The sequence below is a fragment of the Coniosporium apollinis genome (genome assembly GCF_000281105.1).
Source record: "Coniosporium apollinis CBS 100218 chromosome Unknown supercont1.28, whole genome shotgun sequence".
Lineage (NCBI taxonomy): Eukaryota > Fungi > Ascomycota > Dothideomycetes > Coniosporium > Coniosporium apollinis.
The window spans coordinates 67,564-88,639 of record NW_006913290.1 but is presented as its reverse complement, the minus strand read 5'-3'; the positions used below and the strand labels follow the sequence as shown (position 1 = coordinate 88,639).

At 53.7% G+C, this 21,076-nt stretch overlaps 7 protein-coding genes across 7 annotated transcripts; 3 read left to right on the top strand and 4 right to left on the bottom strand.

Annotated features, from left to right (window-relative positions):
- Positions 1-2,785: 2,785 nt before the first annotated feature.
- Positions 2,786-4,657, top strand: W97_05760 (uncharacterized protein; the record flags this gene model as incomplete). Its single annotated transcript, XM_007783642.1, has 5 exons — positions 2,786-2,928; positions 3,005-3,124; positions 3,187-4,421; positions 4,483-4,532; positions 4,598-4,657. The coding sequence occupies 5 exons, from the start codon at positions 2,786-2,788 to the stop codon at positions 4,655-4,657; spliced, it is 1,608 nt and encodes a 535-aa protein (XP_007781832.1).
- Positions 4,658-5,337: 680 nt separating this feature from the next.
- W97_05759 (uncharacterized protein) lies at positions 5,338-6,303 on the bottom strand (the record flags this gene model as incomplete). The annotated part of the gene is made up of 1 exon (XM_007783641.1): positions 5,338-6,303. One exon carries the CDS (start codon positions 6,301-6,303, stop codon positions 5,338-5,340), a length of 966 nt encoding a protein of 321 aa, XP_007781831.1.
- A 451-nt stretch (positions 6,304-6,754) lies between these two features.
- On the top strand, positions 6,755-8,592 carry W97_05758 (uncharacterized protein; the record flags this gene model as incomplete). The annotated part of the gene is made up of 5 exons (XM_007783640.1): positions 6,755-6,904; positions 6,958-7,097; positions 7,151-7,214; positions 7,274-7,664; positions 7,721-8,592. 5 exons carry the CDS (start codon positions 6,755-6,757, stop codon positions 8,590-8,592), a joined length of 1,617 nt encoding a protein of 538 aa, XP_007781830.1.
- Positions 8,593-9,276: 684 nt separating this feature from the next.
- Positions 9,277-10,774, bottom strand: W97_05757 (MFS transporter, FHS family, L-fucose permease; the record flags this gene model as incomplete). The annotated part of the gene is made up of 2 exons (XM_007783639.1): positions 9,277-10,136; positions 10,192-10,774. The coding sequence occupies 2 exons, from the start codon at positions 10,772-10,774 to the stop codon at positions 9,277-9,279; spliced, it is 1,443 nt and encodes a 480-aa protein (XP_007781829.1).
- Positions 10,775-14,688: 3,914 nt separating this feature from the next.
- Positions 14,689-16,090, top strand: W97_05756 (uncharacterized protein; the record flags this gene model as incomplete). The annotated part of the gene is made up of 3 exons (XM_007783638.1): positions 14,689-14,898; positions 14,956-15,405; positions 15,485-16,090. The coding sequence occupies 3 exons, from the start codon at positions 14,689-14,691 to the stop codon at positions 16,088-16,090; spliced, it is 1,266 nt and encodes a 421-aa protein (XP_007781828.1).
- A 212-nt stretch (positions 16,091-16,302) lies between these two features.
- Positions 16,303-17,502, bottom strand: W97_05755 (uncharacterized protein; the record flags this gene model as incomplete). Its single annotated transcript, XM_007783637.1, has 3 exons — positions 16,303-16,653; positions 16,736-17,050; positions 17,161-17,502. 3 exons carry the CDS (start codon positions 17,500-17,502, stop codon positions 16,303-16,305), a joined length of 1,008 nt encoding a protein of 335 aa, XP_007781827.1.
- An 805-nt stretch (positions 17,503-18,307) lies between these two features.
- W97_05754 (uncharacterized protein) lies at positions 18,308-19,728 on the bottom strand (the record flags this gene model as incomplete). Its single annotated transcript, XM_007783636.1, has 6 exons — positions 18,308-18,745; positions 18,807-18,970; positions 19,058-19,194; positions 19,254-19,462; positions 19,541-19,613; positions 19,661-19,728. 6 exons carry the CDS (start codon positions 19,726-19,728, stop codon positions 18,308-18,310), a joined length of 1,089 nt encoding a protein of 362 aa, XP_007781826.1.
- Between the last annotated feature and the right edge of the window lie 1,348 nt (positions 19,729-21,076).

The following is a 21,076-nucleotide window of genomic DNA, read 5'->3' as shown; positions in this document are numbered from 1 at the left end:
CATGTGTTCACCTACGAAGCGTTGAGATTCGAAGGCGCTCTTGCATTGATCTGTCCTGTCATCCTGGGCACCCGGTAATCGGAGGTGCGAAGCTGCTGTCAGCCCCAGGCGATCTTCATGTGGCTTCTGCCTTGAGTAGGCCGTGCACCGCGGAGTGGACCCGGACAGGATGAGAGCCTCGCGATGTCCCCTCCCCTCATCTTGTACCTTACCTATCTACCTTACACAACCTCAACGTCAATGCAGGCACCAATGGCATCCAACGTGAGGCGGCGCCAAATTCATGTCGAAGCCTTCGTTGTACTCGTTCCCGATAAAACATAGGTCACTTCGGCCTACGTCAGCTTGCAAGTTGTTCTCTTTCCATCGTATCGCGACCTCCCATACCTCCACGCTGGATGTACTGGGCTTGACCCTAAAATAGTAAGCGATTGTGCCGCTGCTGCATCCGAGAATCTTCATATGATTATGCCGCGTTGACGTTCTGCAGCCGCTCATGTCGAATGGGAGCACGGCATGGGCGTCAACGTGGGAGTGGGTCGTCGCACCACACCGAGCTGACACCTGCCAGAACCTTTGCTGCAGTCTGCAACAGAGCCTCTGGTAATCCAATAGAAGACCAGCTATTCTTAGAGCTTCCAGAGAGACGGCACGTCTGGAACTTATCTCTCGGCGACTTTTCATGCCGTCATGCGGCAGTCAATGCCGCTTCCCTGGCATTACAGATCAAGAACGCTTCACCCAAGAGACTCTCTGTGTAGCCCAAGGTTACAGGCTACAGCCAGCCGTGAGTAATCAGGTAGGTGCTTTCACATCAAAGCTTAGCCTGTCACAGTCTACTTTGGTCCTAGACGATCGAACAACGCACTTCATGCTGTAATCCAAGCCCAGATGAGTCGCAACGTTGAGTTTGACGACGCGGTTTGAAGAAACCATTCGCCGCCACAGCTTGGGCTACTGCACCGTCACTTCCACTTTGGGGGGAATATCTGCCGTTGCCTGTGGCCTAGAATGGTTCCGGGAGGACGGGAAGAAAGACGCTCTCCAGATTTTGAAGGATGAGGCGGCGATGTCGTTGGGGATGGGTTTGTCGCCAGGTGGTGCGCACCGGGCGGGATCGACGCCAAGGGGCCACCGTCCCTCTGTCACCCATGAGTGCGGGGCTCCCGGTGGCTTGGCTGACTCCGATTTTAGCACACTTCCCCGCGTTCCATTGGGCATCTGTTGTGCTACGTTTGCGGCTGTACCGATTGACGGCCGAGATCTGCAACCGCCCTCACAGTAGTTGATGACGATCTTCGCGTATGAGCTTGCCGCTGCGGAGCCGCAGATGGGGAACCTTGTTGTTCAAGTCGTACGCGTATGTATTTGACTTCGACCCCTGTCTTCCCAGAATCGCTTCGAGCTAAATTGATATTGGCTACTGTCAATCCCCGTGCTGTATCTCCAGGGTTAGGCGTTTCCCGGGGTGCATGTGGACGTTCCTGCGCCCTAACGTCGCTGCACTCCAGGCAACGTAGCAGAAATATCCGGACGCTTTTCGCACGGACCTCCATAAAAAATTGTCCGGACATTTCTGGTACCTTGCCTGACTCTCAACAACCTCACATCCACGTTACACGTACAAGGAAGGCCCTGCGTCGAGATTCACCTTCTTCTGAGTATCAAATACTCGCACCCCTGGTTCCATGCAGAGTTGTGCTGGAGAGGTCTTGCAGCTTCGGCTGCTTCTCCGGGTTGTTTTGGCAATAAAGAATGGTCCTGCTCAAGCATTTGAAGCCCCTTCTCTGATTGCATGTTTCCAAGGCGGGATGAGACCTATCACTCCGCCGAGAGTCAGTCGACTTTGCAGTCGAGCTAACCATGCATGCATGGTACAGGCTTGAGCTGTTTGATGGCCAGACAAAAAACTAGGTACAGCGCCGTTTAGGAGCCGATGTGTAATCCGTCGCGGCTTCCTAAGCGTACCGGGACGTGACTTTACTCATTCATAGGCCGACACGTAAACAAACGCGTCTCTTGAACCAACCAGATCCTGTACCAGCATCGTAAATCCTCCGTTAAATGTGTTCGTCAACCACCAGCCGCAGGGAGGCGCTTTAGGTTTACTAGTGACCAACGTGGCGACCTGACGCTCCAGAGGCTCCACACCGTCTCCGCTACTCAGTTCTTGGATAGGACTGCGAAAGACCTTAGACAGCTCCCCGGGGCGGGCTGAGACGCATCGCCCAGCTGTGCCTTCGAACAAACTACGCATGCATGATGCACAGTCGATCTGTTTTCAATAGTCTGAGCAAGAGCAGGGTTGCTGGCGACAAACTTGGCCAAATTCTACACGATCCTCACTGCTTGCTAGATGGGACTGGAGAAGCCACAGAAAAATTTGGAATAGAGTTTCCGCAACAGTCCCAATATGGCCTTCAGCCCTTCGAAGGACTGGGTTCAGATCCGACTCCTCGGAGGGAAGATCACCCCTAGGCTTTACGCAGCCAAATCAGAGCTCTAGGGCACACCCCCGGCATAGGAGATCACTGTAGTGCTCGCAAGGGTACATCTACAGTAAGCTCAGCATCAGCAATGGTGGAGATGATCCAGATGGTCCGTTGTGAGTCCTGGAGTGCAAGGCCTTTGTCTATTTAAAGAGGACCAGCTTCTTCCTCCAGCTGTACTGCAACATCACAGCATCAGGCCAACTATCACATCCGCTTGTCAAGTCCATTCAGTCACAATCATTCGTCGTTAGACACATCCATCGTTAGCATACCCCCACCCGTAGTCATTCACGATGAAAGTTGTCCAAGTCTGCCTGGCCGTGCTCGTGAGCACTGGTGTGGTTTCTGCTGCTCCATGGCTCAACGCTCGTGATGATGATCCTGCCTGCTATAAGTGCGACTACAAGAACGATGACTACGGCAAGAAATACGGCGGGTATGTAATAGCACCAGATCCTGTTCGTCCTGCGCAGCTGCGTGTTTCGCACCACTAACGGCTTATTCGTTCACAGATCCTACAATTCCTGCGAGAAACCCTTCGATGGCCACTACCCGAAGCCAAACTACAAGAAGGAAGACACATGCTACGTCGTCGAGTACAAGAAGGACAACTGCAACCAGGATTACGGCGGGTATGTATTAGCCCATTGTCCTTATCAGGCTACTGGTCTTTGCAGTCACTAACATATTACAGTGCATATAACTCCTGCGACGGCAACTTTAACAAACACTACAAGAAGCCGAAGTGCAAGAAGGAGGAGGAAGAAAAGACAAAGACAAAGACAAAGACAAAGACGACCAGCTCCAGCACAAAGACAACAAGCTCTAGCACTAAGACGACTAGCTCCAGCACCAAGAAGACCGACTCCAGCACAACCAAAGACCAGCAGAGTTCGACCACTAAGAAGCCGGAGAGCTCGTCCTCGACCAAGAACCAGCAGAGCTCATCATCAACGAAGAAGCAAGAGAGCTCGTCTACAACCAAGAAGCCGGAAACTTCCTCCTCTAGCAGCACCAAGAAGCAGGAGAGCTCCTCTACAACTAAGAAACCGGAAAGCTCGTCTTCTAGTACCAAGAAGCAGGAGAGCTCGTCATCTAGCACTAAAAAGCAAGAAAGTTCTTCGAGCACGAAGAACCAACAGAGCTCATCGTCAACCAAGAAGCAAGAGAGCTCGTCCACCACCAAGAAGCCAGAAACCTCATCCTCCTCCAGCACTAAGAGACAGGAGAGCTCGTCCACTACTAAGAAACCGGAAAGCTCGTCGTCGACCACCAAGAAGCAGGAAAGCTCGTCCTCCACCACCAAGAAGCAAGAAAGCTCCTCCTCGAGTACAAAAAAGCAGGAGAGTTCAACCTCGAGCACTAAGCAGCAGGAGAGTTCGTCATCGACCAAGAAGCAGGAGAGCTCATCATCGACCAAGCAACCGGAAAGCTCGTCCTCCAGCACTAAGAAGCAGGAAAGCTCTTCGAGCACGAAGAAACAGGAGAGTTCGACCACTCAAAAGCCAGAAAGCTCATCATCAACTAAGAAGCAAGAGAGCTCGTCATCGACCAAAAAGCAGGAGAGTTCAAGTACCAAGAAGCAGGAGAGCTCGACCACGAAGCAGCCGGAAAGCTCGTCTTCATCCAGCAAGAAGGAGGACAGTACCTCGTCCACTAGCAAGAAGGAAGAGAACACATCGTCGACCAGCAAGAAGGAGGAGAACACATCATCATCGACCAAGCAACAAACCACCCTGATAACTACGACAACCGAATCCAAATCTCCATCCAATACCCCAACCCCACCGAGCTCGCCGACCAAGCCGACCAAGCCGCCAAAGCCAACTCAGACAAACGTGAGCCAAACCAATAATTGCGGTAACGGTGCCACGCCGTTCTGCTGCAACACCGACAATTCGGGCGCCTACACAACTTGCTCTCCCATGAGTACGTAATCCTGCACGGCTGTCTTCTGTATATGATGGCTTGCTGACATGCGCTGCTACAGGTGGCGGTTCCACATGCTCGGTAACGGTCGTCTGCTGCAATGCAAACAACGTAAGTCCTCCCCAGCTACCTCTCTGTGTCCGTTACTTGCCACAATTACTGATTCGCGACAACAGAGTGTCCAAATCTGCCTCGGCGGCGCCACCATCAACAACAACGTCAATATTGTTACCTGAGCGAGGAAGCGCTTCTCACGCCCCGTCCAAGTTGCAAGGTTTCTCTTTCGAGCGGGTAAGACTGCGATGGAAAAAGGGAGTAGGGCGCAGCATGGACGGATGGCATAAACGGTCGCTCGCTTGGTTATCCTTCAGGGGTAGAGCTCGCTGGCACATGCGCGGTTTACGATGTCACGCCTCACAATCAGTCACTCATTTAATCAGTAATGTGAATGCATCTCGTTCTGTCATGCACTTCTGGCTTCTGTCGGGATGATGGGGATACGCGCGGAGCGTGAAGTAGAACTAATTGACTTCGCTTGCTGTAATTCAACCACCTTTTGGCTGTCAGTGAGTGTAATACCGTTGAGAAACAGGGGTACACTGTCATCGAATTGTTGAGCCCATAAGGCTCGGGATTACACATTCATGACTGTCATTCGCCTCTGGTGCTCTCCAAAATCATACTTCAGTGCCAGATGGATTGGAATTTGGATCGTGCGATTGGCAGGAGGCAAGCAACACTGGCCCGGCATGATTCTGCAAACCCGAACATCAATGCTCCAGAGCTGGCACACAGTCGGCTTCCCTGGTCTTCCGGTTGTTCCAATGCCTCCTAGCCACTTGTTGCTCGTCTATCATGAGTCGGGCTCAAAGAGGGAACCCAGCCACACTGAGTAGTCTTTATTTGTAAAATACTATCATCTACGGCTCGTAGACCCAAATCCAGTACTCTCGTACCTTGTCGACGAAGCGCTCGACCCCGAGCTCCCCCCTGAGCTTCCCTCCCCATTGTTCCAACTACTGCCGCCGCCGCCACCCCACGATCCCGTTCGGTTGTACGAGTCCCTATTGTACCGTGTCTGGTTCCCCCTGTTGCCTGCCATATACCCAGCCGCCGCGCCTCCCAATGCTCCACTCCAGAACCCCGGACGCCACCCCTGTTGCTGCGGCCGGCCGGCGAACGATGACCAGCTCGACTTGTTGCTCCGCGGCGGCTGGTAGTCGTACGGCGGGGGCGGATCGTTGTCATCGGCGCCACCACCGCCCCAACCAGGCCTGTTTCCACCCGCAGGCCCCTCTCCAGGCATCCGCGGCCGAATGAACGCGGACCAGACCATCCAAATCGCGACGCCGATGAACAGACACCAGAACAACAAGCTAACCGTCCTCTCCACCCCCGTCTCGCCGTGCTTTTCGTCGTTCCCACTGCCCCAGTTCCACCCGCTACCACCCCGACGCCCGTACTTCTCCTCCCCCTTCTCCGTAAGCACAAGCCTGTACTCAACTCCACAGCTGCCCTTCAGGATGTACGGATCGTCTGGGGAGTCGTAGCCTTCGCATATGACGTCCGTGCTGCCGAGCTTGAACTCTGGGGGTAAGGAGGCCGTACACGTCCACTCGATGTTCGCGTCGTCGTAGGAGGAGCCGCTGTTGCGGCAGCGCATGGTGTCGACTTCGTAGAGGCCTTTGCCGCTGCCGCCGATGCATTTGAGCTGCGGGATAGCGGAGACGCGGCGCGCGGTGGTTTTGAGGTTCGAGCGGAGGGTGAGGCTTTGGATCGAGGAGAGAAGGACGCTATTGGCGGGGTTGCGGGCGGCGGAGATGGTGGTTGTGAAGGCGCCTAGGGCGAGTAGGGCGGCGTAGACAAAGTCGCGGTAATGCATGTTGGATGGATATTAGATGGGAGTGTAGAAAGGATCGTGTAGGAAGCAGGAGGAGAACGACAGTGGAGGCTGGGTTACAACAGGCGCTTGGTCATTCAGGTAGAGGGTGAAGATGCCACGGTTGCTTTCGGTATCAAACAAATGTTGATGTCCTGAGGCAGAAGCTTGAAAGGCTAGAACATCTGCTAGACGTCATGGTATTTTACGGCTGCGTCAGGCTAGCTTCATGTTGAATACACAGTTTAAGCACGACTAGACCCGTCTATACTTATATACGCCGCCAAACAAAGTCGAATAGATGGAAGCTTGAAGAGAGCTTGGGCATGTTGTGAGGGAATGCCACGGAAGTTCTTGAGGGCGAACTAGACCGACAACAGCCTGATTAGATTCGTCAACCTCAATCTCAGTTATTTTCCACCGTTCTTGTCACTCCTGATCGAGAACCTTTACCATGAAGCAGCGCATAACGTATTTACTGCGTGAACCAGACGAGCTTCGTACAGAGCACCTGGAAGTAACAGGCAAATCACTGATCATCAATAATCTGAAGGCCGCTAAGGAACATCGACTTACACTTAGCTTGTCCGAATTGCCGAACGAGGTACATCGTAACATCCGTATACACACAGAGAATCATGTACTGACTTCTATCAGGTTTCAGAGGTGTTAAGACAATGCCACGAACTGCACATCCGCTGGGCCTCCCAGGATCCTTATACATCCATTCCTCCTTTCGTTTCTAGGGTGTCGCCGGGTCTTCACGCGTTCTTTACTCCTCGGAATAATAGCAAAGCGTGGGCCAAACCACTTCATCCCAGCTTTTAGAGTGTTTGCTGACCTCCTTCAGAGATTCCTTATGTCCATGGCTGAAGAAGATCTTTCATCCGGAGTTCAAATGTGAATCGCCAAGGGTATAATCAGCGAGTCCTATACATGGCATAATCCCAGGCCTATACTAAGAACACTATAGGAAACCTTCATAAGCTTACCCATCCTCTCTGAACGCTTCTCTATGTCCTCAGCCCTGCAGTACCACCAGCTTCTTCCCACCTTGTCCCGCCTCGTATCCTATATCAAGTCCGAATTCTGCTCCAGGCACGACTCGACCTGTCAGGAACATGCTTCTCGCCTACTTTCAGCAAGCTACATAGACATGGACTACAACGCCATTTCCCATGCCCTGGTCATCAACGCCTTGTGGAACGAAGCTCCTGACGGCAGTTCATGGCACGACAGGATCGAAAGGACACGAGACGATGAGACCATCGAAGTCGGCATACTCAGCAACGAGACGCCCGAGGAGCCCGAGGAGTTAAAGCTCGGCGGCTTCCTAGTCGTTGTGGGCGACGACGATACGCCAAGTACATCTCTTACACTGCTTCCCCAATGTCACCATCAGGCTAACCCATCCCGACAGAAGCAACCCGCTTCTCCTTCCCCTCACGGCACTACCCACTCCCTCTATCTATCTCAACCACTTACCGCACCACTTTCAAACGTCCAACCGGCCTCCATCCAGTCATGCAACTCACCTTGCCCCGCGCATCTCTCCAGCCGCCGTCGAAGGCCCGCTGCTCACTGCACACATACCTCACCCTCCCCTCCGCCCTCTTCATCGACAAATACGCCTTCTCCGATGCCCTAACCCTGCGGTCTCTTAATCTCGCGGCCTTGCGAACCGTCTACGGCGAGACGGACCTCGAGGCCCCGGACTGGGTGATCCCGAAATTCGGGTCCGCTGCGTTATTCGAGCTCGCTACGCCATCCTTAGCCTCTCAGTCCACCTCCTTGAGCACCACAAGAGGCACAGCCGTGAAAGACACCGACATCTGGACCGTTGAGATACCGCTGCACCTCCGCTACCTACCCCCGACCAGCGGCGGCTACACCCCCCTCGCCGTCCCCTGGCCCGTCGTGTTCTGGGCCTGTACGGCAGACGAGGGGACACGTATGGTTGTGAACCCGTTCGATAGGGTGAACTTGGGGTACGACGGCTTATTTGGGGATCGGACGATGTTTTATCACGTGCCGCCTTCGCCTGGGAACGGGACTTGGACAGGCAGGGAGGCGGAAGGGAGGCTAGTCGAGACGCTGCAGGTCCCGGTGTTGGATCTGCGGCAGGCGTGGTATGTGGAGTGGGGGACCGTGGTTGCGGTAGTGGTGGGGACGGCGTGGGTTTGTTGGAAACTGTGGCGGGGTGGGCGGATGGGGGAAGGACCGAGGTTGCGAGAGGGGAGGGGAGGAAGAGGCAGTAGCGCGCACAAATCCCTTGCTCTGCATGGCTTTTAAGAGACCACTACGGTCCTAGGCAGCACATCCAAATAATGCTGTAATATCATGCTCGGAACGATTGCTCACTTGGCCACACCTGCAAGTCTCGTCACCTTTCGTGGCGGCACAACCCAACGCAAAGCCCATGGGAGTGAGACAGCGAGTACCTGCCTTGAGCGCATCGATGTCACTCTCCGTGCTTCGGAAGCGCAAGTACGCCCGGCTGGAAGACACGTTATCCATAAGGATTCTCCACACACACCGATGTTCCTCTATCCTAATCTTGCCACTGCAGTATCGGTGGGTGGAACAGTATATAGGCGCAGGCTGTCAAGAGATGAGAACTCTGATGACGTGTTACAAGTGTAAGAGTTCCCGTTGGTGTAGGTCCATCATCGCGACACAATGCTTTGTCAAAGACCGCGCAGTAGTACCTGGACGAATCACCTCTGCCTTGCGGAAGAGACCACAGTAGTCGATCTGTGTCGACTCACACAACAGGTCAATGGCGCTGAGACGATATGTTGAACTGTATGATAATTTGACAATGATCTCGCGATGCTTCTATATACAAGCGCAAATCAAATGGTATAGTCTATGATTTCAAAGTCATGATCATAGATCCCGTATCAGACGCCCCAGCAATGCAGCTTTCAAAAATCAAATCATCAGAAAAGACAGGAACAGCCACCAGGCACATCCCTAGCTCTTAACGACAACCATCCTGCCGTTCTTCTCAGTGTCCATATGGACCGTCTCGACCTTATCAGCATCGAAGTGGACGTTCTCCACCGCGCCGCCAGTCGCGCCACCGAATGGCTTGCCCGCGATACTCTTCTTGACGAAGATATTGAAGCCGTGGCGCATCCAGTGGAAGCTAACGTAACCAAGCACATAGACGAAGCCGACAAGCGGGACGATGTAGGAGATCTTGGTGCTGGCAGAATCGGCAATGGCGCCCTGGATTGGCGGGAAGACTGCACCACCGGAGACACCCATGACCAAGATTCCGGCCGCCCTTCGGGTGTGGCGCCCGAGATTCGCCGTACCGAGCGCGAAGATAGTCGGGTACATGGGTGCCTCGAAGAAAAAGATCGCGATGAGAACACCGACAGCAGGTGTGCCGGAGCCGGCGCAAAGGTAGGCATTCATGGCGATGGCGCAGATGGCGTAAACAACGATCATGAAGTCCGCGGCAAAGATGGTGGCGAGCGCAGTAGCGACGAAGCGGCCAACCGTGAAGGTGATGAGAGCATAGGACAGCAGTTGAGCGGCCTGGGATGAGGTGAAGGTGGCGGCCTCGGTAGCATAGTTGATGAAGAAGGTAGCTACGGTGACTTGGGCGCCGACGTAGCAGAACTGGGCGATGAAGGCGAAGATCATGTTGTACTGCTTGTAGAGAGGACCGGCGCCGATCTCGTTTCCGTGCTTATCGACGGCAGCAAGACCATCAGCGTCCTGGCCGGCGAGCGTGGCTTCGCTGACTTCGGGAAGCTTAGAGAAGAAGAAGAGCACGGCGACAGCGACACCAGCGCAGGCTACAGCAAGATAGACGTATTGAACTGCAACAGCGTTAGAATTCAGTCAGGGCATAACGACCAGCAAAGTGATAGTTACCATTGGTGAGGCTGCCAGCGTCGTCGCCGCTGAAGAAGAACTTGGAAGCGATCAGCGGGCCGATGAAAGAAGCAACACCGTTCCACGACTGGCAGAACTGAAGACGGAGAGAGGCGGTGGTTGGGTCACCGATGACGACAGCGTAGGAGTTGGCAGAGGTTTCGAGGGTTGCGAGACCGCAAGCAATGACGAAGGTGCAGGCAATGAAGCCTCCGAAGGCGGCCGTTCCATTGTCAGGGTTGGAGAATTTCGCGGTGGGCCAGAACATGACAGCGCCGAGCGAGTAGAGAGAAAGACCCATGAGAATGGCGACCTTGTAGCCCTTACGCTTCAGAACCTCGGCGGCGATGGGAGAGAAGCAGAGGTAACCACCACCGAAGTAGACAACTTGGAGGCCGGTCGATTGCAGGCGTGTTATCCCAAGCACCTCTTGAAAATGCTTGTTGAGCACATCGAGAAGACCGTAGGAGAACCCCCAGAGGAAGAAGAGGGAGGTGACAAGTGCGATCGGGAAGATCAGTTTGCGACCGGTGAGGAAACCGCCCTCGAGAGGTTGGGTTGCGATTGGGATACCGCCTGCCATTGTGGAAGGGTTATGAGATGTTGGGAGAGAGATCTGAGTATAGTTGCTTCAAGAACGAAGGTGTTTATCTCCTAGCGAAGGAAAGGTGCTCAATCCTGGATAACGAGAGGGCTGGATGCTGAGCTGAGTGCGGAGTTGGCTGCTGATGATTCTAGGAGGGTGCGACATCTTTACTCTTATATCGTGATGGATGTCACAAGGCGTGGAGACCATGGTCGTGCTTCCAGAACATGGACAGTCCCCATGGAGTCCCCGTGCGCCCTAGCTGAGGGCTGGGGACAGTCCAGGCATGCCTGGAGTAGGGTCCAATGTGAGATATCGCCGCATCGTTGGACTGTGCGTGATTGAGTGTGGTAGCGCGCACAGCGAACCTTGGGAATCTTTGATACCAAGACCGACAAGGTGCCGACGCAGAGACGCCGTTACCACGCCATCTCCCACGATAGACCGCTCTGTCAGACAGCTCTGTATGCTTTCTGCGCTTGCACAACTTTTCAACAGTTGAGGCACCTTGCAATAATTGCGATGAACCGCTCGCTGATGAAAATGAGCTAGGGACTCTGCCTAAGAATGGTAAATTGCGCAGCGACGAATGACAAGCCGAAGTGTACGTGAAAATCATGACGTGCCATATGGAAGATGCGCACGTTACTAACTGCTCTATGGGATGATCATGCACCTACTGCTGGATCCATCATGACTTTCGAGTCGGCGCTTCGTGTCTCCAGTCCAGTCGCTTATGAGCATGAACATCGAATTGACACAACACCATGGCCTTGGGTAAAGCCTGCAGAGGCATCTGGAGCCGCGCTAGAGAGGAGCCAACTTGGTCAGGCGTAGAATATCTCGGTCCGAAGCGTCCTTTGACACTGCGCGGTGAAGCTGGCCCGCCCTGGATGGAGCTTTAGCTTAGCCTTACGAGGGCACTTGTGCGCATCAGGGCTAGCATTGGTTTCTGCTGGTCTTCCATGGATGAGAAAGTGGACCGAACCACTTGGACAGGTCTCGTGTGCGCAGCTTTTCAAACGTGCTTTGCCTACATCTTCTTCTAGCTCTTGACCTTACCGTGTAGGGCTTGCTGATTGCTATTTGTGCCAGCGTCTATGTACCACGTATGATACTAAGCAGATGTGTGACACTGCAGTGTGGGCACCGCAAGCTCCTCGTTGTTGATGAAGTGAGGTCGATGGTCATGTGTGCCGAGCCGACATGGATTCACAGTACAGGGGTGTGAATGCGAAGCAAATCCTGGCTCCACATGCCGGATCTCGTCTCGCAAAGCTTCGGTGCAGGAAGCTAGAAAAACTCAGCAGCTTCTGGTTCAGCGCTAGAAGCATCAAGACAGCAAGTTTCAAACCCCAAAAAAGCGTGACTGGACCTCAGCTTCCGGCATCAGGCCGCTAAAGTGCGGCTTATCCATTAGCGGCGAGTCGCTTGGCCAGTGACTTGCGGCTCTTGGTTCTTCGGCGGCATCTCTCCGGATCGGCAGCCAAATGGCTGAATCTGGATCAATGCTGGCTCGATTACTGGGGTGCGGTGTTTGCTGCGCGTTAAGACGCGGCATGCTCTCCGTCGGATCAACAACAGACGCCATGGCGCCAATATCATGTCCGTCCCGTAGCGTCTGAGAGTACCTGCCTATCTTGCTTTAGTCTTACTGAACGAAACCACCAAGGTCATCATAGCGCCTGATGGAGGGCTTCGGTAGGGCTGGATAGATACCAGCCACCAGTTGGTAAGATCCAGATACCTGATAGGCGTCGCACAGGCTTTGTTGCCGTGTAAAGTATTAGCCGCCTTCTCGCGAGCTCTGACTGGCGCAATGACAATTCGAGTAGTGCTCAGCATCATGCGGACCGACTGTCGTGCCAATTCCAAGTTGTGGTCTAGGGACCTGGAAGCGCTCTGCTGCTAGGAGGCATCCGCAGTGTGATTGTGGGGGACCGACGCAGGTCTCTGCGTGTCTTGGTGCTTTTCTTTCCATATCCTCCTCACTCACACTCTCCCATCAAGAACCAACAGGGATTGTAGCTATTTCTCGCTCAGCTTCGTCAACTCTCATCTTTCTTCAAGACTTTTTATCCTGCAACGCGGCGATGTTTTGTCACCAGTTGATCCTTTGAGCCTTTTCTGTCTAACACCGCCCGGGGAGATGGCTGGTGACTGGTTCGTTTTGAAGATGGACGACGGCGAAAGTCAGCGCTCTGCTTCCTGATCTCCACAGCTCCACTCCCCACCCAATACAGGCATTGGAAAACAGGTCGAAATCAAGAAGAAAGATATAGAGCCTCGCGGACATCAAATGACCAGCATCCTCGACGTTCACGCCTGTGGACTGTCCGGGTGCAACGGGGTATAATACGCTGTTTTCGTGGTTTACGCTACATCTCGCGGCCGTTTCCCTATTCTCTTCATTTCTGTGACGGGTCTGTGTAAGATGCATAGTAACAACTACCCATTACATTTAGACCTAGCTCTTTTGTAAGGCCGATACCTGTAATGTGAGCAGAGCACTATACCGCTTGCTCTCGTACGATGATAACGGGTCATCTCCATGGGAACGCCGACGAATTCTTGAGAAAACTTATTGAAGGCACAGTCACGTATCTCACCTCGTTCAACCCCTCAAGTACACCGATGTTGAGGGTTGACCAAAGTGTTGATTTGCAAGGACCGCTCTGAGTACCATATTGGTCCACTCATCCATAGATCAGAGAGAGCTAGGTTACAGTACCCTCAGAGGCTGTCATCGGTGGGGAGCACAATATGATTGTTGACAACGGACCTTTCTTCCGTTGTACAGGTCATAGTGTTAAGATACATGCTCAATCTGTTCCGTCAGTTCGTATTAGACGCGGAGTGCTCCGCAAGTGAGAGCGGAAACCGTCGGAAGCAGTGGCTAGAGTCGACTGTGCAGTCGCGTGACCTTGAAGCAGATTTAATTGTCAGATATATATCGATCCACCTATACTGTGACTTTCTTAGTACGGTGCGCATGGTGCAGTGGTAGATCGCTGGCCTGTGACATCAATGATCGCAAGAAAGGCTGGAGAACCTAGCGGTGTGACATGCCTCTTGACTCTCAGCTGCTTTGAAACCGGCCTTTTTAGTATCGCATGTTATATACAAATATAACGCCTTACTAATCTTAGCTTATTTACAGCCTTTCATGGAGGTGATTGTTGCATTTAATCCCATTCAAGGATCTTAGAGCTAAAGCTCGTCACTTAGGTAGCGGTGCACGTTTGAAACTAAGAGCAGGCTTAAGTATACGTGGTTGGACAAAACGGAGCTTCTTTGCGGTCTTTGCAATCAACTGAGAGTTGGTTCAACGAGGCGCCGAACCGTGCAACGTCTGCAGCTCTCGACTACATGACCGCAGCTGCGACTCGACCACTATTTTTCAACCACCTCCACGGCTGTCGAGGTATGGAGCACAAATCGGTCTTCCTTTTGATGTGATACTCGCGAAGGATTGACCCGCCAAGGCTTCGGCTCATGAAGGATTCAACTAGTTTCTTGTTTTCTGTGCCATTCGTTTCAAGTACCCCGCAAAAATGCCAATTTTAGGCACCGCTCCGCCGTCGAATCCTACAATGCGCTTAAGCCACTATTCCTACTTCCAAGAGCAGAATAATAAATAGAGTACTCTCATTTCGCCGTTTCCTGACAAAAACAACATACCTTCATTCACCAAATACGTTCGTTACACTAATACCAACTCGAGATGCGTTTCGCTTTAAGAGTAGGGACCGCAACGGCCTTGCTTCTACGATTTGTAGGAGCGGTCGAGCTTGATATCAGTGACGCAGGTGCCTGGCTACGTTCTTTTCCTGATACTCAATACATGCCTTGCTGATTCTTTCCGGCCAGATTCCGTTCGTTCAGCTGCGCGAACTGTTGCTGCAGGTGTCATGGGATATTACACGGGCGATGTCAACGGTGCTATTGGCATCTTCCCCGATCCGTACTACTGGTGGGAAGCTGGCGCCGTCTGGGGGGCAATGGTTGACTACTGGTACCTTACGGGCGACGATCAGTACAACGACGTTGTCTCGGAAGCTCTGCAGTCTCAAGTTGGTCCAAACGCCAATTATATGCCCCCGAATCAGACGAGAACGCTGGTGAGAATCATCGGCGGACTGCGAAGTCTCAGGTTTCTTCTGACGATAGGAGTATAGGGTAACGATGACCAAGCTTTTTGGGGTCTCGCGGCTTTAACCGCCGCTGAACGTTCTTTTCCCAGGCCCCCTCCTAACCAACCTCAGTGGCTTGCCCTAGCGCAAGCAGTGTTCGATAGTCAAGCTCCCCGCTGGGATACCGGCACGTGTGGAGGAGGCCTGAAATGGCAGATCTTCACATTCAACAGCGGATACAACTACAAAAACGCCATCTCCACTGGGACGTTCTTTCAACTTGCTGCGCGCCTCTACCAGTATACCGGCAACCAGACGTATGCAGACTGGGCTACGACAGCTTACGAATGGGCCACCAACGTTGGACTCATTAATGATGAGTATCACATCTTCGACGGCACCGATGACACGACGAATTGCACACAGATCAACCATATCCAGTGGAGCGCCAACGCTGGCCTCTTCATATATGGCAGCGCCGTCATGTACAACATGGTAAGCCCCTCCACACCACTCGCCCATCCTCCAACCCCTCCAACCCTCTCTTCACAGACACATCGCTGATGCCTACCAGACGAGCTCAAACACTTGGCGCACGCGCACCGACTCCCTGCTAAGCGCGAACCTCCGCATCTTCACCTACTCCGTAGAAAGCCAGCCTTCCGGCGGCATTCCCGACGTCATCTACGAGCCGGCCTGCGAGCCCATCGGCAGATGCAACGTCGACCAACTTGCCTTTAGAGGTCTTTTCGCGCGTTGGCTCTCCCGCACCGCCATTGCGGCCCCCTTCACCACCGACGCAATCTTTCCGGTTCTCGGCGTCTCTGCTGAGGCAGCTGCAGAGGCCTGTGATCCTGAGTGCGGAGCCCGTTGGTACCGTCCAGGTGATAACGCGGAGAGGGGCCTCAGTCCGCAGTTGAGCGCTTTGGAAGTCATCCAGGCGAATTTGGTTGGCCAGGCTAGGCGGTTCGCAGATGGCAATTCGTCGACCGTGGGGAGTGGCAATGGGACGGGGATGGCGCCGAACGGGACTCAGGGGGCGCCGAACGGAACCCAGGCGACGGCGAGTGGGACCAGTGCACCTATCGAAACGCAAAGTACGAACACTGCGCCAGGCAGCGCTGTTTGCGGAGCGGTAGCAGTGATTGTAGCGGGCCTTGCTATTGCGGGATTGCTGTAAGCTGGTGCCCGGTTCGGAGGGGCGCGCAATCTTTGTATGGATGTATCATGCGTCTTCACAAGCAAATAAATTATGCCAAGTCTAAACTTGCAGATGTAAAGCGCTTCCATTAAATTTGAGAACCGGTGTTCCAGCACAGACACCATTCGGTATCGTTGCGGTGGAAGGACTCAAAGATGAAGGGGGTCTCTACCGAGATCTCAGCCCAGATCCTACTCCCCTGCCCCAAGCCCCACCACGTCATCCAGCGCCCATCTCCCCTCCAACGCCCCCTCCAACACCTCCTTCCCAATCGCCACAACCTCTCTCGTCTCCTCCTCCGAGCCCCACACCACTCTAGTCGGCCAAAACGCGATATGCGTTCCTAAATGCACCACCACACGCCTCAGAAACTCCTCACTCGGCTTCGCGGCCTCGACATAGCTGCGTAGGAAAGCAGACGCTAGACCACGCTGCCCGCGGAACCGGTCGAGGAGCCAGGCTTCGGCGGTAAATTGGCCCACATCCGTGGCACCGGTGCCGCGGCGGGTCATTTCCCAGTCGACGAGGGTGAGGGTTGGGGGCTGTGCATTGTTAGCTGAAGATCTACTCGCTTGCATGTGTGAAAGGGGCTGGGCGGCAATGAGACAACGAGGAGCAGCTTACGGAAACGCCATGTCTACGAAGCAGCACGTTTCCCGGCCAGAAGTCTCCGTGGCAGATACACTCGTCGTCGGTCTGCAGGAGGGAGCCATAGCGCTCGTTGATGCGCTCGCCGATCGTGCGATCGAAGCCGAATTTTTCGAGGGCGTCTGCGAGGCCGTTGTAGGAATGGCGGTAGATGAATTTGGCGGTTTGATTGTCGCCGATGGGAGAGCTGAGGGACGTGGTTGAGGCGTGGAGATCGGCAAGCCATTTACCGAGGGCTGCTCCCAGCTGTGGGATGTTGAGCGCTGGGTCGGTGTAGGATTCTTTGAGGGTCTTTTTTTGAAGTCAGTCTCGTGAAGTGCGATAGAGCGGAGATAGGCAGATGATGCGGCGGGTACGTAAGGCAGTCAGAGAGCTTTTAGGCATTGCAATGCTCCACTCACCTTGGCCCCGCCATCCTCCAGAACCAAAACTTTCGCCTCAGCATCATACCTCACCAGCCCCACAACTTTCACCAGGACCTCAATGTCCATCCTTCCTAACAAACGGGGGATCCGCTCAAGGGCGCGCGCCTCAAAGTCCATGCGATCGACCGGGAACGGCATGGTCGGAATAGACGCTACGTAGGGCTCCGCATGCTTCACGATAGAGGTCCGGCCGTCGCTGGTCTGAAGGCGCCATACGAAGTTTGCCGTGCCGCCTGAGAGGGGCTGAAGTGAGGTATAGTTGATGCCGGCGGAGGCTAGATAGGACGAGAGCTCAGTGAGGGTGGTTATTGGCGGCATGATCGGCTGGTGGTTGCAGATGGTACTTGAAGTCTACTGAAGAGCGGTACGGTAAAGAAAGCGAGTGTAGAACGTGTGGACCTTTAGCGTGATGAAATTTGGCTACCACTGTTTCTCTACAAAGCCTTTGTAAGACGTGGAGGACGTAGCTAAAATAACAGAAGATCTTCTTCTTATACAGACGATAGGTGCTCGAGAGTGTTCTTATGAGTCAGGAGCTAAAACACCACCTGCAGTCGACACGCATACAAGATCTTCAGCTGGGACTTGACGAAAGAGAATGATCGACTTTACGAGACTTGAAGTAGATGTTTGATGCCACAGCACGGTGCAGTGGCGGTGCGGCAAGCAGGAATTGCGCAGAGGCTTATACGCATTTTTTTTTGTACAAAGCCTCGGATCATTTGGAACTGACACTGCAAGCTACTGGCCTTCTAGCCCATCGTGGTGACACTCTAATACTTAAAGAGTAAGCCTGAGGTGGAGGTTGACTCACCGCCAAGCTAGCCAAGCCCACTCTGCAGGATGAGCTGAGGAGCTGAGGAGCTGAGGAGCTGAGGAGCTGAGGAGCGCGTCAGCAATAGCACAAGAAGCGTTGCCATCCAGCTGCATGGAAGGATGAGAGCACGTTTTCTCAACCCACTATCAAGAACTCCTGTCAGCGACATAGATACCATTCCAGCAAGCAGAAACGGAGGAAAACAGCATATTCAGACATAAATTAACAGGGTATACCGAACATATTTATCCCAGTTCCAGACACATCCATCCAAGCTCCAACCAGATTAAATCCAGAAAATCCCCCTCAACCACTCGGATACCGCTTCCCCGGAAGAACCGCTTTCTCCATCCCCGGCACCGGCATACTCGGCATCTCCTCCACACCCGGACTCTCCGTCGACGAAACCTCAATCCGCGTATTCTGCCATATCTCCAGCGGAACCTCGCCCTTATTGATATTCTCCTGGCTCTCCGCGCGGTTTAAATCCCCAGCCGTACTGTGGCGGCCGAAGCGGGACGCCACAGTGCCGTTGAACTGATGGTACGTCGTCCGTGAGCGGCTGCGGTGGTGGCCTGAGCCCGCGAAGGAGCGCAGCTTGAAGGCGCGCTGGAGCAGCGTCCAGGTGAAGGGGATGTTGGCTGTGAGCATGGCGGTGGAGGCTTCTCTGATGTACCAGAAGGTCCAGAGGGAGCCGAAGGGTTGGGTGAAGCTGTAGAATTTGTTCAGGACGGCGGAGAGGATCTGAGTGAGTTGCGTTAGCGGGATTTCAGATCTATGCGGTCATGGTGCAGGTTAGACCTACTGTGAACATCCCGAGTCCGAATATGCCGCAGAGGATTACCTTCTTCTTCAGCGGCAACTGAACTTGGATGAAGATTGGGAGAGGAATGGCGATGATCATGAGATCGGATGAAATGTTGAAGAAAGCGTTGGTGATTAAGTGATTGGTGGCTGCGGAGCACTGGACTGAGGCGGTTGTCAGTACGCTGCTGGCCGTTGAGGACAAGATATGAAGGCAGTCAACAGGACTGCCTTCTACTCGTTGTCACATACCGTTTCCGGGTGGGACAGCCCAGTATTCGCTGAACGGTCGGCACCACACTCCCAGGTAGAAGACTTCCATGAACACAAAGCTGAACGCAACGTAGGCGGCGACAATCTTCAAGGTGAGTACTTGCTTGCGAGTCGTCCTAACAATGGCATTAGCCATCACAAATTAAACCAAATGCCATGTTGGGTAGCAACTCACGTTAATCGCGAGTACATGATTAGGAGGCAGGCCTTGATCGTCCATATCGTAACACACATGCATTGCTCCACCACAAGAACCATTTTGCTGCCATGGATCCTCTCTTTGATGTCTTCGGGATCGAAGTCAAGGCCGTGCTCGGGAGGGATTAAGTTGGAGTTCGTGTTGGCGATGACCTGCATGCCCACAATCAAGACTGTATAGATACACTGCAGCATCTCGTCAGCGTCTGTTTGAGGCCGCAGCAGGGGTGCCTGTCGAGAGGCTGCGGGATGATGGATGCGTACGGTAGCGAAAACGATCAACGCATCGTCAATCTGGAGGTTCTTGACTGATCCATGAAGGATCGTACGGGATATCCTGCAATCGTCGGTATTCAGAACGAAAACTGGACCGGGAGGCCTTACAGTCGCGCAGTAACAACCAATACACAGAGGCCAAACCACGACCACGATTCCACTGCCAGTGCCGACATCGTGGAACTGGACCTGACGGCTGGCAAGCCGCACCCGTCCGATGTGAAATCCGGAAACTGCAAAGCAATGTGTTCTAGTTCTGCGTGTCGATGATATACCCGCTTCCACTCAGTGTGATTTCAGGGCGATCTCATGGTGTTGGATGGCGCGTGAAGGTGTAGCTTATCTCCAGGGTCGCAAAATCCACGACCGCTGGACTGGGTGAGTTGATATGGCTGCGCACCGATCCTTCTGGCGGGGCCTACGCACGGTAATATGGGGCAACGACTTCGCTACTGACTCGGCCCAAGCACCGTAGATCCCAGATAAAAGGAATCTGGGGATGATCCATCTCACGGCAGTACAATTCTCTATTCGTCGCAGGACTGATGCTAGGCGATAGCATGACTAGGATGGCAATACCCGCGTGATCCAGGGAGCGCCCGCAGCGAGACGACAAGCCTTAGTCGTCAAACGCGGTTGCGAACATCGCGACAGCGGGATGGAGGTGCGTCTGCCGGAAGAGGCTTGCAGAAAATGGAAGCTTCGCCGGGGATGCTAACCGCACAAAGTTACTGTGATGGGGGTCTCATCGACGACAGGCCTCTGTGCCTGCATTCGCAACTCGCCAGCCCCTGGTTCCTGGATTTCTCTTACGTCCCCACGTGGTTTGGACAGCATGGTGTCCTGGGCGTTGTGCGTCTCCGTTCGAGCCTCAACGGTGACTCGTCCTGTGAGCCGTGGTGCAAGAATTGAGTGAGACGTTGGACAGCGGCTTGTTAGGAACTGCAATGAAAACCAATTCGATACCGACTGTTTGCAAGGCTCCGGATCTCCAGCATGGTCAAGTCGGCCGTGGCGTTGTTCTGAAACGTGATCCTTCTGTGAAGCTTGGGTTTTCCAAAACCTCGGCAAGCTGCCCGCCACTAACGTTGAAGGAGCACTCGTGAGAGAACTCCGCGTTTAAGCGAACAAGGGCTTGCATAGGAGGAGCGCTATCGGATTGGTAGTTGCAGGTTCGTGAGAGACTTTTGCCTGAAGGGGCCTGCAAAACCATGAGCTACTCGTATATACGGAGATCCCCGTTATCAAGGCGAGGTAACGGCTGCTGGTCTGACAGCTCAGTGAGCGAGAAGGATCCTGACGGACTTCAGGGTCTTCAAAAGGTGCGTCAAGCCGTGGTTCGGATGGCTAACCGCATTCCAGTAGGATGACGCTAAAAACTGTGCTTCGGTGCTCCAATGCGAGGCCCTTTCGCTATCGAGCACGCGAGCTTCTGCTACATAAGACCGAAATGACGTTCGACGAGTTTGGCAGGTGTCACAAAGAAGCACGGACGATGATGTCCACCATAGCTGACTACTCGGA